The 18,960-nt window shown below is 39.9% G+C and overlaps 1 protein-coding gene across 3 annotated transcripts in view; it reads right to left on the reverse strand.

Annotated features, from left to right (window-relative positions):
• Positions 1 to 18,960, reverse strand: part of LOC126263065 (pleckstrin homology domain-containing family F member 2) — a 145,859-nt gene that overhangs the window by 95,341 nt on the left and 31,558 nt on the right. For all 3 annotated transcript variants that reach the window (XR_007546817.1, XM_049960048.1, XM_049960046.1), the window contains exon 5: positions 7,341 to 7,466. Coding sequence is in view for 2 of the 3 variants with exons in the window: in XM_049960048.1 (XP_049816005.1) it covers positions 7,341 to 7,466 (126 nt within the window). In the remaining variant the exon portion in view is untranslated. The remainder of the gene's footprint in view (positions 1 to 7,340; positions 7,467 to 18,960) is intronic.

Consider the following 18,960-nt stretch of genomic DNA (forward strand, 5'->3'; position numbering starts at 1 on the left):
TGGAGAGATAATCCAGAGAACTGAAGGTAGTGATTAAGGCAGTTATGTACTTCTGTGAAACTTCACTGGAGTACAACACTTTACCAAAAGGTTATCAAAGTATTGGGGTGGAGGGGATGAACTGATCCAAAAGTTACGAACAATCAAAACTCAGTCATTTGTAATGTCATTCAAAACTGTCCAGTTTCCAATTTGAAGATTTATTCTGAGGAACTGACTGACATGAGGAATATGACAATTTGAATGGTTGAAGTCTTCCATTTTGCAGATGGCACATTTCTCTTTCAATAGTGTCACTCAAAACTTCAGTCACAGTTGGACGGCGCATTCAACAGGATTAACATAAGAGAAATTTAATTAATAACAATGCCTTACGCAAAATCCCCAAGATTGGCGATCCTTTACAGAAGCTCGAAACTTAGCACGGAGTTCAATGCGAGATGCCTATAACAGTTTCCACAATGAAACTTTGTCTCGAAACCTGGCAGAAAATCCAAAGAAATTCTGGTCGTATGTGAAGTATGTTAGTGGCAAGAAACAATCAATGCCTTCTCTGCGCAATAACAATGGAGATACTATCCAAGACAGTGCATCCAAAGCAGATTTACTAAACACAGCCTTCCTAAATGCCTTTGCAAAAGAAGATGAAGTAAATATTCCAGAATTCGAATGGAGAACAGCTGCCAACACGAGTAACGTAGAAGTAAATATCCTCGGAGTAGTGAAGCAACTCAAATCACTTAATAAAAGCAAGTCTTCTGGTCCAGATTGTTTAATAATTAAGTTCCTTTCGTAGTATGCTGATGCATTAGCTCCATACTTAACAATCAAATACAACCGTTCGCTCAACGAAAGATCCGTACCCACAGACTGGAAAGTTGCACAGGTCACACCAATATTCAAGAAAAGTAGTGGGAGTAATCCACTAAATTACAGGCTCATATCGTTAACGTCGATATGCAGCACAATTTTAGAACATATATTGTGTTCAAACATTATGAATTACCTCGAAGGAAACTGTCTATTGACACACAGTCAACATGGGTTTAGAAAACATCGTTCCTGTGAAACACAACTAGCTCTTTATTCACATCAAGTGCTGAGTGCTATTGACAAGGGATTTCAGATCAATTCCGTATTCCTGGATTTCTGGAAGGCTTTTGACACTGTACCACACAAGCAGCTCTTAGTAAAATTGCGTGCTTATGGAATATCATCTCAGTTATGTGACCGGATTTGCGATTTCCTGTCAGAGAGGTCACAGTTCATAGAAACTGATCGAAAGTCATCGAGTAAAACAGAAGTGATTTCAGGCATTCCCCAAGGTAGTGTTATAGGCCCTTTGCTGTTCCTTATCTATATAAACGATTTGGAAGACAATCTGAGCAGCTGTCTTTGGTTGTTTCCAGATGACGCTGTCATTTATCGACTAATAAAGTCATCAGAAGATCAAAACAAACTGCAAAACGATTTAGAAAAAATATCTGAATGGTGAAAAAGTGGCAGTTGACCCTAAATAACAAACAGTGTGAGGTCATCCACTTAAGTACTAAAAGGAACTCGTTAAACTTCGGTTACACAATAAATCAGACTAATCTAAAAGCTGTAAATTCTACTAAATACCTAGGTATTACAATTACAAATGACTTAAATTGGAAAGAACACACAGAAAATGTGGGGAAGACTAACCAAAGGCTGTATTTTATTGGCAGGACACCTAGAAAATGTAACAGACCTACTAAGGAGACTGCCTACACTACGCTTGTCCGTCCTCTTTTAGAATACTGCTGCGCGCTGTGGGATCCTCACCAGGGAGGACTGACGTAGTACATCGATAAAGTTCAAAGAAAGTCAGCACATTTTGCATTATCGTGAAATGTGGGAGAGAGTGTCAGAGAAATGATATGGGATTTGGGCTGGAAATAACTAAATGAAAGGCGTTTTTCGTTGCGACGGAATCTTCTCACACAATTCCAATCACCAACTCTCTCCTCCGAAAGCGAAAATATTTTGTTGACACTGACCTACATAGGGGGGAACGATCAACACAATAAAATAAGGGAAATCAGAGCTCGTACGGAAAGATATAGGTGTTCATTCTTTCCACGTGCTATACCAGATTGGAATAATAGAGAGTTGTGAAGGTGGTTCGATGAACCCTCTGCCAGGCACTTAAATGTGATTTGTAGAGTATCCATGTAGATGTAGATGTAGAAAGAAGACAAGAATACACATATGGCATATATCAAAAGAGAGATTAGCTGACAATAATTCTCACAATTTTCAAAAATTAATTACTAACCAAGGCAGTAAATATACAAAATCTGCTATCTCAAAAAAAGAATCAATTGGCATCACGAGGCTGCTGTCTCAAAGAAGGGTAGTTAATAATTTACCTGTGCAACTTGCAGGTGCACATTAGTAGTGACTACGAGACAAAAATTTACCTATAAAATGGAAAACAAATAAAAGTTTGTCCATTTACACCAGTGGCCATTAAAAATGCTACACCAAGAAGAAATGTAGATGATTAACGGGTATTCATTCGACAAATATATTATACTAGAACTGACATGCGAATACATATTCACGCAATTTGGGTGCATAGATCCTGAGAAATCAGTACCCAGAACAACCACCTCTGGCCGTAATAACGGCCGTGATACACCTGGGCATTGAGTCAAACAGGTACAGCTGCCCATGCAGCTTCAACATGATACCACAGTTCATCAAGAGTAGTGACTGGCATATTGTGACGAGCCAGTTGCTCGGCCACCATTGGCCAGACGTTTTCAATTGGTGAGAGATCTGGAGAATGTGCTGGCCAGGGAAGCAGTAGAACATTTTCTGTATCCAGATAGGCCCGTACAGGACCTGCAACATGCGGTCGTGCATTATGCTGCTGAAATATAGGGTTTCGCAGGGATCAAATGAAGGGTAGAGCCACGGGTCATAACACATCTGAAATGTAACATCCACTGTTCAAAGTGCCATCAAAGAGAACAAGAGGTGACCGATACATGTAACCAATGGAAGCCAATCCATCACGCCGGGTGATACGCCAGTATGGCGATGATGAATACACGCTTCCAATGTGCGTTCACCGCAATGTCGCCAAACACGAATGCGACCATCATGATGCTGTAAACAAAAGATGGAATCATCTGAAAAAATGACGTTTTGCCATTCGTGCACCCAGGTTCGTCGTTGAGTACACCATCGCAGGCGCTCCTGTCTGTGATGCAGCATCAAGGGTAACCGCAGCCATGGTCTCCGAGTTGATAGTCCATGCTGCTGCAAACATCATCGAACTGTTCATGCAGATGGTTGTTGTCTTGCAAACGTCCCCATCTGTTGACTCAGGGATCGAGACGTGGCTGCACGATCCGTTAAGCCATGCAGATAAGATGCCTGTCTTCTCAACTGCTAGTGATATGAGGCCGTTGGGATCCAGCACGGCATTCCATATTACCCTCCTGAACCCACCGATTCCATATTCTGCTAACAGTCATTAGATCTCGACCAACGCGAGCAGCAATGTCGCGATACGATAAACTGCAATTGCGATAGGCTACAGTCTGACCTTTATCAAAGTCGGAAACGTGATGGTACGCATTTCTCCTTCTTACACGAGGCATCACAACAACGTTTCAACAGGCAACGCCGGTCAACTGCTGTTTGTGTATGAGAAATCTGTTGGAAATTTTCCTCATGTCAGTACGTTGTAGGTGTCGCCACCGGTGCCAACCTTGTGTGAATGCTCTGAAAAGCTAATCATTTGCATATCACAGCATCATCTTCCTGTTGGTTAAATTTCGCGTCTGTAGCATGTCATTTGTCACACATCCTGGAAGAAGAGGCAGGAACTACCTCAATGGAAGCATGCGTGGTCGTGAGCAATTGCAAGCATTGGTTGGCACCTTTGATTGCAGATAAGATTACTGAAGCTAAATGTATTGCATGAATATGAACAGCATACAGACACAGAGTAACATGCAACCAAGAAGAAAGGTGAATGACTGATCTACAGAAGGGGAGAAATAATACTTTGTAGCAGCAACATTTTCCTTTCTGTCTCTCTGATCTCAAGTCACATGGTGCAACTGCTCTCTCCCCACAAATGGGAATGCAGAGAGGTGTCACATTTTCTACTTTAAACACTCTTGAAAAACTAGTGAAGAAATAAGTGAGAGTGGTCTGTACATAACATTAAAAGCATTTTGTTACTACTGTCCCTAATGAACACAAGATAACGCAATAGCTATCAGGAGACACACTGTCATGAAAAAAATCGTCAAATCCTACGCTTGTGGCATAGAAATGGAAGACTGACACCATTAGCTGTTGCATAAAGTTATTGCACGAGCTTCTGCACATCTGCCCACCATCTGCCTCCACATACACACACTACTGTAGAACATGGCAAAGACTAAGAACTGAATTGCTTCTTCGTAATTGCACTGCTGAAAGTATTATGTTCTTTGCACCATTCATTTTAAATAATCTTTCAACACAAAACAGTAAGAAAAAAATGTTATGTGGTAAACCTAAAGCTTTTAAATTTAAAGTGAAAACGCTCTTTCAGGCACATACTATTCTCAACTGGAATTCCTCAGACTAATATAATACACAGTGAGAACAATACTGTGGAATCTTACAATTACATAATATGTTGTAAGTTCAAATCAATACTGTAAAGGAGAAACAGGACACCATTTTCAGATGTAATTCCTTCTAAAATATATTTACTAATAAGTAAGGGGCCAGATAAATTAGTGTGTTTGACTTGTTAGTCTCTGGCAACAGCTGTTGTTTATTTCCAATTTGTTATTTTGCATGTAACACTTTCTGCTGTGTGGCCATTCTCAAATAAAATGTTTAACTCGTTATTTGCATATGTTTTGGGTTACAGTCATTTTCATGAGCAGTCTGTTGTTGGCCAGACTTCAAAGCTGTAGCCACAATTTTTGGTACAAAACAGACAGCAGCACACAAGTATGCCATTTACCAATACCAGATAGCATTGAACTGTGTGCAGTAACAACTTGTGGCGAACGAATTGTAACTGCACACAGCTCAGTGCTACCTAACAATAGTAAATGGTTTAGTTGTGTGCTAATGTTTGTACCACACTGAACATCATGACGGCTACAGCTTTCAATCCCAGCCAACCACAGACTGCTCATGAATAGAACCCAAAACATATGCAGATAATAGATTGCACATTTTATTTGAGCATGGTTACACAACCGACACAGCACATGCAAAATGATAAAATAGCTATAAATAAAAGGCTTTCCACGAATCTTATTTCTTTCAAGAAATGTATCACAGCTGTGAACCGTGTTGCAAGTAAAACAATTAGAAATCTCCAATTAACCCAAAGGCCCAACTTCAATGGCCTCACAGAAAGGAAAGTACAAATACATCCAAAACATTGAGGTAAAAAGTACCAAGAATAAATTCACAGGCAAATGAGGGAAACAAAGAGCAACATAAAACAAAATACTTGGGCTACATAAGAAATGTTTGGCAACTATTAGCTAAGATAATGAGACAGAATCTGGAGACAACTAATGTTATCAGCATTAGTAGAAGTTGTTAGATTATGTCAGTCAGCCGAATAGTCTAAGAAACACAAGTGCGTAAAAATATGATATAAGTAGAACAAAAATATGATAAGAAAAATCTTCATCTAGCTGGAACAAAAATGTTTCACTGATAACTTGGTATATGATTGTATGCAAAGGCGGGGAAAAAGTATCCAAGTTAGACCCCTAAATTCAAAATAACCAGGAATATATCTTTCTCCCTAAATCAATTGAACTATATGTACAGTGAGCACAGAATACCATGGTCGGTGCATGAGCAGATGGCAGTGTAAGCGTGAGGAGAGTGGTGGTGGTGGGGGCTGCGGGCACGCACTGTAGGGGAAATGTCGAGCACTGTAGGGGAAATGTCGGGCACTGAAGGGAAAATGCCATACTACACTGCAGCCTGCACTCACTGTTTTTGTAAATATTAAGTGGAGCCCCTACACGCTCATATTTGCACGGTGACCATTCAAAAAGATGCCACCTCTGCTCCAGTTAGTATCTAAAAAGAATTCCGCCAAAAATGGAGCGCTTTATTTTCACCTGGTTTGTTAACCACCTGTAACTTTCAGAGAAGTGTCATGAGTGGGGTATTTTGAGCAAAACCTACACATTTCTTTTGTTGCCATGTTAAAATTTGCTTCTTTTGCCAAAACTCAGAGAAGTTTACACAGTCAACCCTCACTAACATGTTGTGCAGATGCAACTGCAAGAGAATTCTAAACATTGGTTTATTAAATGTATTAAGTGAGGAACTGAGGAAGCATAAGGTCAGCATCTCATGCAAAAGCACATCATACAAAATAAACAAGTAATGACTTCAGTTATCTTTTTCCAAAACCCATAACATTTCTTGTTTCACCAGCTATTGATGACCCTTACAAATTACATTCTTTCACCTAAAATGTCTGTAGTTGGTGGAATAACACAGTAGACAATTAAGTTTCGCATATTAACCACACAGCAAAATGCTCTCCTCTTTGTGTGTTAACATTTGCCAACATCTCAAACCGCTTATCAAATATGAGGAAGCTGTGGATATTTCACTCTGGCTTTATCGCTGGTGCGGTGCTATCACAAATGCAATCTTACATAATTTTTCTCAAGACTGGTGACAGGTAGAGACCTCCACCCAAGTCTAAAAAAAATTCAACATGTTAGCTAAATGTCATATGCAACAAAATATTATCTAGTATGCACCAAATGCAAAATCATAGCGACACCTATTTTTCATTGCAAAATTTTTCAAATTTCGCGCAATGTCTTACTTCCACGTAAATATCAAAATTACTACAACCATTAACAAAATGATGGGCACATCATAATGAACCTGAAATATAAAGCTACAAGCAATGCAAAAATTAATTTTTGTACCAAACAGAAATTGTTTGAGAAAGATTGCAGGGTATGCGCCTCGATTCTGTCACTGCTGACCAGCTGAAATATGGAAAATGTTCGTCGACCTCCCCTTCCGAACAAACAAATGAACTCGTCCTGCACTTTGGACAAAAACTGGTTACTGTGCATCAGCCACCGTATCCTGCGCAAACTACAGATGCTGAAGATTATGGTGGTTGGTGTTTGGTATAGTTAAGTTCTGTTATAAATATAATTGTGAATACAAAGTGATATATTTTTAGATATGTTTTTAAATATATTTTTTAGATATAAGTTCTGTTATAGGTAGATTCAAGAGAAGTTGATTAAAAAATGAAAGAGTAGTTATATTACAAGAAGAAAACTTACTTTTCCGCAGCAAATCTTCAATACACTTGTTGATATGTGCCATCCATTCCTGTTTCTCTGTCGATGTTGCAGCGTACACCGCAAAAGATTTAGATGCTGTGCGAATTAGCCACCCATTTCTGAATTCTAGACAAAACAGAATTTGAAAATTAGAGCATTTCCTTTGTAGCAACACAGTGATTTTGCAAAAACACATCACAGAGTACCAAACGCTATTGCTCCACCAGATTTTAGATGAGAAGTTTGTGACTCAAATGAGAGATCAAAAAGTGCAAAGGCACACCTGTTATATGAGTACCTGGCCACCAGCCGTTGAGGTCTAAGAGGAGTTTCCGCCATACAACCAAAAATCTAAACAAACCTCCTCAGATTTCAAGGTTAAGTTGCAGGAGGATGAGAAACACTCACCTTACTGGCTGGACGCTACCAACTGCACATCTCCCCCAAGGACATCAGGAATACTGGTCTATCTATAAATCGTTAATTAGACTTCACGCTGGTGTTTGCAGATACACAGTAAGTAAGTTAAAGGGGCGCTTGCCTAGCCATAAATGCTCTACAAATGTAGTGGAGATCAAACCACAGCCCTCTACATGAACTGCAGCAACTGCCCTTTGAGATAAACAATGGAGGACTGGACAGCACTTAACACCTCATGTCCATGACATGACATAATTCTGGGCAGATACTGTTTTATACGTTTTTCACTAAGTACCATTACATAACGAAATATGTATTTTTATTGTTGTTTGCCTCTGACACAAATATATAAAATTAAAGAACAACTCCATCACTTATCAATTAATATTAAACAGTTTGAAATTAAATCTGCAGAGTAATTAAGGAGAAGTCGGTAATTTATGATAAAATAGTTCTTATTCATGCCAGTCATGGGTGACTGGAATTCGTCAGTAGGAAAAGGGAGAGAAGGAAACATAGTAGGTGAATATGGATTGGGGGGAAGGAATGAAAGGGAAAGCCGCCTTGTAGAAATAAATAAAACAAATAAAATATTAATTTTTGTATATGTATGATAGTGATTGGTTGTAATTAATATTTGCTTATCTGGAACGTGGACGTTTAATTATTTGGTATCAGACGCTTGACAATGGCTTTTTCGTAAATGCAATGTTATTCGTAGTTGACCGTGTAATGTGATTCAAATAATCGGACTTCGTATTTAAATCGTTTCCAAAGACTGCTGCGGTAGGTGCGGACTCAAAATCTAAATCTCAATATTAGAATAATTTGACAGCCATGTCAATACGTCGTACAGAGGTGACTGTCTACTAAACATAAAAAAGTTTACACAGTTAGTTAAATCATATATATTCAACGAATAAGCCTACAGTTAAATAATTCTACTTACTATCATAAATATAAATTCTTTACAGAATCGAGTGCCTAGTAAGATTGCAACTCGCAGTGTTCTTACATAACTTCAAATATGGCGGTGTGCCAGTTAATAAAATATACGTGCTTCCCGCACCAGTTGTTCTGCAAAATCATAGTTAACACTTGGTTCAAGAATCATAAAAGAAGGTTGTATACCTGGAAGAATCCTGGAGATACTAAAAGGTATCAGATAGATTATACAATGGTAAGACAGAGATTTAGGAAACAGGTTTTAAATTGTAAGACATTTCCTGGGGCAGATGTGGATTCTGACCACAATCTATTGGTTATGAACTGCAGATTGAAACTGAAGAAACTGCAAAAAGGTGGGAATTTAAGGAGATGGGACCTGGATAAACTGAAAGAACCAGAGGTTGTACAGAGTTTCAGGGAGAGCATAAGGGAACAATTGACAGGAATGGGGGAAAGAAATACAGTAGAAGAAGAATGGGTAGCTCTGAGGGATGAAGTAGTGAAGGCAGCAGACGATCAAGTAGGTAAAAAGACGAGGGCTAATAGAAATCCTTGGGTAACAGAAGAAATATTGAATTTAATTGATGAAAGGAGAAAATATAAAAATGCAGTAAATGAAGCAGGCAAAAAGGAATACAAACGTCTCAAAAATGATATCGACAGGAAGTGCAAAATGGCTAAGCAGGGATGGCTGGAGGACAAATGTAAGGATGTAGAGGCTTGTCTCACTAGGGGTAAGATAGATACTGCCTACAGGAAAATTAAAGAGACCTTTGGAGAGAAGAGAACCACTTGTATGAATATCAAGAGCTCAGATGGCAACCCAGTTCTAAGCAAAGAAGGGAAGGCAGAAAGGTGGAAGGAGTATATAGAGGGTTTATACAAGGGCGATGTACTTGAGGACAATATTATGGAAATGGAAGAGGATGTAGATGAAGATGAAATGGGAGATAAGATACTGCGTGAAGAGTTTGACAGAGCACTGAAAGACCTGAGTCGAAACAAGGCCCCGGGAGTAGACAACATTCCATTAGAACTACTGATGGCCTCGGGAGAGCCAGTCATGACAAAACTCTACCATCTGGTGAGCACAATGTATGAGACAGGCGAAATACCCTCAGACTTCAAGAAGAATATAATAATTCCTATCCCAAAGAAAGCAGGCGTTGACAGATGTGAAAATTACCGAACTATCAGTTTAATAAGTCACAGCTGCAAAATACTAACGCGAATTCTTTACAGACGAATGGAAAAACTGGTAGAAGCCGACGTCGGGGAAGATTAGTTTGGATTCCGTAGAAATGTTGGAACACGTGAGGCAATACTGACCTTACAACTTATCTTGCAAGAAAGATTAAGAAAAGGCAAACCTACGTTTCTAGCATTTGTAGACCTAGGTGGCAGGGGTAAAATACAGGGAGCGAAAGGCTATTTACAATTTGTACAGAAACCAGATGGCAGTTATAAGAGTCGAGGGGCATGAAAGGGAAGCAGTGGTTGGGAAGGGAGTGAGACAGGGTTGTAGCCTCTCCCCGATGTTATTCAATCTGTATATTGAGCAAGCAGTAAAGGAAACAAAAGAAAAATTCGGAGTAGGTATTAAAATTCATGGAGAAGAAGTAAAAACTTTGAGGTTCGCCGATGACATTGTAATACTGTCGGAGACAGCAAAGGACTTGGAAGAGCAGTTGAACGGAATGGACAGTGTCTTGAAAGGAGGATATAAGATGAACATCAACAAAAGCAAAACGAGGATAATGGAATGTAGTCGAATTAAGTCAGGTGATGCTGAGGGAATTGGATTAGGAAATGAGACACTTAAAGTAGTAAAGGAGTTTTGCTATTTGGGGAGCAAAATAACTGATGATGGTCGAAGTAGAGAGGATATAAAATGTAGACTGGCAATGGCAAGGAAAGCATTTCTGAAGAAGAGAAATTTGTTAACATCGAGTATAGATTTAAGTGTCAGGAAGTCGTTTCTGAAAGTATTTGTATGGAGTGTATCCATGTATGGAAGTGAAACATGGACGATAACTAGTTTGGACAAGAAGAGAATAGAAGCTTTCGAAATGTGGTGCTACAGAAGAATGCTGAAGATTAGGTGGGTAGATCACGTAACTAATGAGGAGGTATTAAATAGGATTGGGGAGAAGAGAAGTTTGTGGCACAACTTGACCAGAAGAAGGGATCGGTTGGTAGGACATGTTCTGAGGCATCAAGGAATCACCAATTTAGTACTGGAGGGCAGCGTGGAGGGTAAAAATCATAGAGGGAGACCAAGAGGTGAATACACTAAGCAGATTCGGAAGGATGTAGGTTGCAGTAGGTACTGGGAGATGAAGAAGCTTGCACAGGATAGAGTAGCATGGAGAGCTGCATCAAACCAGTCTCAGGACTGAAGACCACAACAACAAACAATTCATGCCAAACCCAAAAATTGCACACGCACACACAAACTACCAAGTTAACTATTTCTTATGGGATCCAGATCCACGTGTTATGCAAACAACTATTTTTAACGTTGTTTGCATAATAAGCGTAACTTAATCTGTTGCTGTTAGAGCTTCAAAACCAAACAATGATTAACTGCAGCGCGTATCCTATTAATCCACCCCTTCTTTTAGTCAGCTAAGCTATAAAGCATCTTTCCTCTCCCAGTTTGATACAGTACCACTTCATCACATATCAGTTTAATCTTCGGCTTCTAAACTTAAAAAATATTGTAATCAATGCACATCAATTGCAGAGCGCAAAGAATTCTTGGAACAGCTTGTCTGCTGCTCACGGACAAGATCGGCTGAGCAAATGTGTGAGCTAATGTGAATTTCCCATTGCTATAAAACTTTGACTAAAGTACTGATTATAAAAAAAAAGTCTTCTATGAGGAGGTTGTTTGTGTTGTTGCCCTGGATGATAATTACACGAAATATTTGTCAGGATTTGTAAGCGGTGGGTCCTTGAGGTACGGCAATACGCGAACACCGAGAAGAAAGTTTTAAACAGCTTTATTAGCAAAGGCGGATTATAAAACACACACACTACGCGCACCCATCATCACTATGTACGACATCGTAATTATGGTCGTATCGGAAGGCTCCATGCTGAGCTAGAAAAAGAGAGATATTCGTGCCTGAGGCCACACCAGTTAATACGGTGCGCTGCGGACGGCAGCCAGTCACGTACTCCCTGCTTTGCACTGTGGCCTGATGCATGTGTACTGACCAAGCAAATTGTCAGCATTCCAGACAGGTTGGCTGGCGAGCGCGTGTTACGTACCGTACGGCTGCGTGCAACCCGTAGATCCTTACACTTCTATAAGTATTATAGAAGACATGGTAACCATGGCCTCACACAGCAAAATGATTAAAATTCTATACCTATAGCACAACTTATAAGCAGCAGTCAAATGAAAACCGAAAGCCACCACAACAGGACCATGGAACGGTTCTATTCAAAACTAATCACCACATGCATTAAGACATTTATCCCACTGGGAGATGGAATGATCAATTCCTGTTTTATAGTATGCAGTAGGCAGCTGACAGATTAAGACTGCACCCACCCTTGCACTTGATCATCTGATTTAAACTGACGTCCATGCATGATTTTTTTTGGGTCACCAAAAATGTGAAAATCGCACGGTGAAAGATCCTGGCTATAAGGGGGACATTGCAGTGTTTCCCAAACAAATTGCTGAGGCGCAGCCTTCATCTGACTGGCAGTGTGGAGACGGGCGTTATTGTGCAACAGGACAATTCCACCCGATAATATTCATGGGCGTTTTGACTTTTTGGCATGTTACAGTTTCTGCAAAGTATCTTGATAGCGCTGCAAACTGATTATGGTTGCACACTCAAGGAACTTGAGCCTGCCAACTGGATAAAGGGTTCACTTCAGCAATTTAGTGGGGAAACACTGCAACATCCTCAATGGAGCCTATATCTTTACTGTATGATTTTCAAATCTTTGACGACTTGAAGAAAGACGTGTGTGGACATTGTTTTCATTCAGACCACGAAGAGCAGGACTGAGTGCAGTTGTAGATCCATCAGTGGGTGAACAGAAACAGGACTTGATCCTCTTGTCTCTCAGTGGGATAAATGTCTTAAAGTGTTTGGTGATTACATTTGAATAGAACCATTCCATGGCCCCGTTGTGGCAGGTGTTCGGTTTTCATTTGACAGCCTCTCAATTGCTTTCAGTTTTTCTTTCTTTTCAATTAATAATAACAATAATAATAATAATAATAATAATAATAATAATAATACCTATGCTATACCAATATTGACCTACTCATTTGGAGTAGTGAAATGGAGTAACACAGACCTAGAAGCACTCAATACACTTACACGATCACAATGCCACAAATATAGAATACATCACATACATTCAGCAACAGAAAGGTTCACATTAAGCAGAAAGGAAGGAGGAAGGGGATTTACCAACACAAAAAACCTACATTATGGGCAGGTAGACAATTTAAGAAAATTCTTTATAGAACGAGCAGAAACTAGCAAAATACACAAAGCAACCACTCATATAAATACATCGGCTACACCATTGCAATTTCATAACCACTCCCACAACCCTTTAGATCACATAACATCAACAGATACGAAGAAAGTAAATTGGAAAAAGGAAACACTACATGGCAAGCACCCGTATCATCTAACAAAGCCATACATCGATCAAGATGCATCCAACACATGGCTAAGAAAAGGCAATATATACAGTGAGACGGAAGGATTCATGATTTCAATACAGGATCAAACAATAAACACCAGATATTACAGCAAGCATATTATTAAAGATCCCAAATGCAGACTTTGCAAACAACAAATAGAAACAGTAGATCACATCACAAGCGGATGGTACGATACTAGCAAATACAGAATACACCAGAAGACATGAAACTGTAGCAAAAATAATACATCAACAACCTGCCATACAACATAAACTAATAAAACAACATGTTCCCACATACAAGTATGCACCACAAAATGTACTGGGGAATGATGAATACAAATTATACTGGAACAGAACCATTATAACAGATAAAACAACACCACATAACAAACCTGACCTCAAACTCACCACTAAAAAGAAGAAATTAAGACAGCTAATAGAAATATCCATACCCAATACAAAAAATATACAGAAGAAAACAGGAGAAAAAATTGAAAAATACATCCAACTGGCTGAGGAAGTCAAAGACATGTGGCATCAGGATAAAGTTGACATCATACCAATTATACTATCAACTACAGGAGTCATACCACACAATATCCACCAGTACATAAACACAGCTACATCCAAACGTATATATACAACTACAGAAATCTGTAATTATTGATACATGTTCAATTACCCGAAAGTTCCTAAACGCAATGTAACATATACTGTACGGTTAAAAGGAAGTCGCGCTTGATCAAGGTCCGCGTCACTTTCCATTTTTAACCAGACATAACGTCTGAGACAGGAAAGAGAAATAATAATAAAAACCAAGTACCAGACAAAGTTAAATACCTTCAAGCTTCACTGAACAACTTGGAATGTTGAAATCAAAAACTTCCATTATTACATCAGCAGGGAAAAAGCAGAAGTAGTACTTCAAGTACACTGTTAACCAAAGGGAATGTGTTTTCATCAACATTCATTAATATTTATATTAATGACCAATGGCCTCCAAAAAGGTGCTTCACTTAACCCAGAATACACTATCGCTATACATTTCAATTTCAATTCAATACAATGAAGATGTGAGCTCCTGGGTTAACACTGCTCTGGTCCGTCGGAACACTAAGTTGAGCAGACTGCTGCTGACTGAAATGAAATCTCCTATGAGTGCAATGTTGCTATAATTGGAGAAGATGAAGACATATTAGATACAGCCTACATCTGAATAAGAAAAGGAAAGATAGGCTGTCAGAGCTTCTTGCAGAAAATGTATGGGAGCCAACCCATTTACATCTACACGACTTCTCTGCAGTCCACACTTAACTGTCTGGCAGGACGTTCTTCGAACCACCTTCAGACTATTTCTCAACCATTCCATTGAATAACACTGCTTTGGAGAAATGAACACTTAAATCACTCGATACGGGCTAGATTTCTCTTGAAACTTTCTGGCAGATTAAAACTGTGTGCCAGATCTAGACTCATACTCGGGACCTTTGCCTTTCGTGGGCAAGTGCTCTACCACCTGAGCTACCCAAGCACGACTCGCATCCCGTCCTCACAGCTTCACTTCTGCCAGTACCTCGTCTCTTACCTTCCAAAATTTACAGAAGCTCCTGGTTTGCAGGACAGATTCTGTAAAGTTTGGAAGGTAAGTGACGAGGTATTGGCAGAAGTGAAGCTGTGAGGATGGGGCGTGAGTCGTACTTGGCCACTGACAAACCGTGGCCATGACAACCAACACACTGTCTGTCCCCATAAATGGCCACTAACAAACGGGAACCCTCCCTGCAATATATCCTATGTTCCCATAACCCTCCTGCCCTCAACTTCATTAGTCACGAGTCCTTCACCCAACCCACATATCACCTTTCCTGTTCTTAATCCAGCACTACACAGCCTTCTATTCCACTAACACACTGTCTTTTTACATCTCTCCTCCTCCTACTCCTCCACCTTCCCCCCCCCCCCCTCCCCACAGCCCCCTAACTCCAGCCTAATCGGCGGAGTGCACCTAGCTGCTGTATCTCGTCTCTGTATGATCCCACAAGCTGTCCCAGACCCCAGGAAAGATTCATCTGATTGAGGAGAATTCACATATGGGGTTCCCAAGGCTCAATCTTAGGTCTGCTACTGTTCCTCAAACACTACTGGCCATTAAAATTGCTACACCAAGAAGAAATGCAGATGATAAAAGGGTATTCATTGGGCAAATATATTGTACTAGAACTGACATATCATTACATATTCACGCAATTTGGGTGCATAGATCCTGAGAAATCAGTACCCAGAACAACAACCTCTGGCTGTAATAATGGCCTTGATACACCTGGACATTGAGTCAAACAGAGATTGGATGGCGTGTACAGGTACAGCTGCCCATGCAGCTTCAACACGATAGCAAAGTTCATCAAGATTAGTGACTGGCGTATTGAGACGAGCCAGTTGCTCGGCCACCATTGGCCAGACGTTTTCAATTGGTGAGAGATCTGGAGAATGTGCTGGCCAGGGAAGCAGTAGAACATTTTCTGTATCCAGATAGGCCCGTACAGGACCTGCAACATGCGGTCGTGCATTATGCTGCTGAAATATAGGGTTTCGCAGGGATCAAATGAAGGGTAGAGCCACGGGTCATAACACATCTGAAATGTAACATCCACTGTTCAAAGTGCCATCAAAGCGAACAAGAGGTGACCGATACATGTAACCAATGGAAGCCAATCCATCACGCCGGGTGATACGCCAGTATGGCGATGATGAATACATGCTTCCAATGCGCGTTCACCGCGATGTCGCCAAACACGAATGCGACCATCATGATGGTGTAAACAGAACCTGGATTCATCCGAAAAAATGAAGTTTCGCCATTCGTGCACCCAGGTTCGTCACTGAGTACACCATCGCAGGCGCTCCCGTCTGTGATGCAGCGTCAAGGGTAACCGCAGCCATGGTCTCCGAGCTGATAGCCCATGCTGCTGCAAACATCGTCGAACTGTTCGTGCAGATGGTTGCTGTCTAGCAAACGTCCCCATCTGTTGACTCAGGGATCGAGACGTGGCTGCACGATCCGTTACAGCCATGCAGATAAGATGCCTGTCATCTCAACTGCTAGTGATATGAGGCCGTTGGGTCCAGCACAGCATTCCGTATTACCCTCCTGAACCCACCGATTCCATATTCTGCTAACAGTCATTAGATCTCGACCAACGCGAGCAGCAACCAACGCGAGCAGCAATGTCGCAATACAATAAACCACAATCGCCATAGGCTACAATCCGACCTTTATCAAAGTCGGAAACGTGATGGTACACATTTCTCCTCCTTACACGAGGCATCAAAAGAGCATTTCACCAGGCAACACCGGTCAATTGCTGTTTGTCTATGAGAAATCTGCTGGAAACTTTCCTCATGTCAGCATGTTGTAGGTGTCGCCACCAGTGCCAACCTTGTGTGAATGCTCTGAAAAGCTAATCATTTGCATATCACAGCATCTTCTTCCTGTAGGTTAAATTTCGCATCCGTAGCATGTCATCTTCGTGGTGCAGCAATTTTAATGGTCAGTAGTGTATATTCAACCAGTCATAAGATCCACGCATACATACAGAAACAAAAGAAATGGTACACAATTTTCTTAAAAATATCATTGACTGGGTTTCTGTGAATGGTCTCTAGATTTTAAACAGACACAACATACTCAGTTCTGCACATCTAAGGGTACTACACCAATGGTAAGTGCAACACACAGTGTGGAAATAATAATGATGTCAGGAACTTCAAAATTTATAGGTGTCCATATTGATGAGAATTTAAACTATAAAGAACATATTCTGGAGCTCCTAAATTAACTTAGTTGAGCCACAGTCGCACTTAAAATCATTGTAAATCTTAGGGAGAGACAAATCGGTAAGTTGACATGTTTTGCTCATTTTTATTCAATAATGTCTCGTGGAACCATGTTCTGGAGTAACTCATCTTCAAGAAAGAAAGTCTTCATAGCTCAAAAACCTTGTGTAAGAATAATATCTGTTCATCCACAATCATCGTACTGATACACGTTCACAGTTAGGCATTCTGACTACTGTCTCACTGTATACTTATTTCCTCATGAAGTTTTTTTGTAATAATCCACCGCTGTTCAAAAGAAAGAATGATATACATAATTACAATATCAGAATAAAAAATGAGATTCATTATTCCACATGAAGGTTGCCTTTGGCACGAAAAGGGAGGCACAATGTTGCTACCAAACTTTTTGATCACTCCCCAGTCATATAAAATGTCTGTAAGATGGCAAAGTTCCACTTGAAAACAAAGTGAAAAAGTTATTCCCTGAGAACTCCTATTCTGCAGATGTATTTCTATTATTCTGATGTGTAAATGATGCAGTAGAGGAATAACTAACTCACATGCATATTTAAAAAAAGAAACTACATATAAATGGTTAGCATGTAGCCCTATTTAAAAATTAATTTGTTATGTGAATTTAAAAGACTCATTCCATAATGATGTATCAGGCAAATGGTGCATGTAACATGAAATTAAGTAATTAGCCATATCAGAGTTACAAAACCCATCAATGTGTTTCCTTAATTCATGTGCAAGATCACTGTACATGGAAAACTTGTGAAATGCAAATAAATGGAGAATTTCTGTTTCTGTAATCTAGTAGTATGGAACAACACCGGTTATACCTGAAAACTTCGAATAAACATGTCTCGAGTGTGTTATTTCATAACTCAGCCAGCAGCAAAAGCAATGGAAACAACTACCTGGGACATATACCATATTATTTTAAAGATTTCTCTTTAGTGTTCTGAGGCTACAAGGCCATTTTGTGAAATAAACTAGAGTTTGGGTGCCATAGAGACTCTGCACAAAGCTACAGCTTTTATGATTGAGCAAATGTGATGGGTTCAAATCTTGATTCACCAGAAACGAAGTTAGTGTCTGTTAGCTGAAAGAGTAGTACGATCCTGGTTCCAGTTGGTCATATTTTTTTATGTTTGAGGTACTCCTGGGACACCGTGCAGTGATGCAAGGTCTTCATTTGACCATCATGGTCAAGTATTTCCTCAGAATCTGCAACACTGCAGGGAACACCATGGAGCTCCTTCTAGTGAAGTTCTGCGGTTTGGGCTTCCAAACCATAATCAACATGTCTTGGATGTGCATCCCAAGATATGAGACAGTCTACGTAGAGTGTCAGTGCAAAGCTCCCAGACTGTTAAGTTCAATGTAATACTGTTGTTGAGATATTCTATGAATAATAAATCAATCAATGTTCAGCATTTGGGCTTTCATTTTGTGATCAGGGTCATACTTCAAGAAATTTTAAGCACGACATGACCCCTCACAAGCGGCAATCCTGCTTTCGAACTGGAAGAATGTACGACTGCTGTCAACCAAAGCTAAATATACAACTTGACACCATAATTATGTTTCAGTTGAAATAAGACAAGAAGAAGATAATGAATTACAGAGAGGCAGCCTTTCAAGCACTATACTTTAAAAATAATTGCTAAGCAATAACGAGAAAAATTAATTATAGTCATGCTAAAGGTGTGGCATTACTAGA

Source organism: Schistocerca nitens, chromosome 6 (assembly GCF_023898315.1).
Source record: "Schistocerca nitens isolate TAMUIC-IGC-003100 chromosome 6, iqSchNite1.1, whole genome shotgun sequence".
NCBI classification, from domain to species: domain Eukaryota; kingdom Metazoa; phylum Arthropoda; class Insecta; order Orthoptera; family Acrididae; genus Schistocerca; species Schistocerca nitens.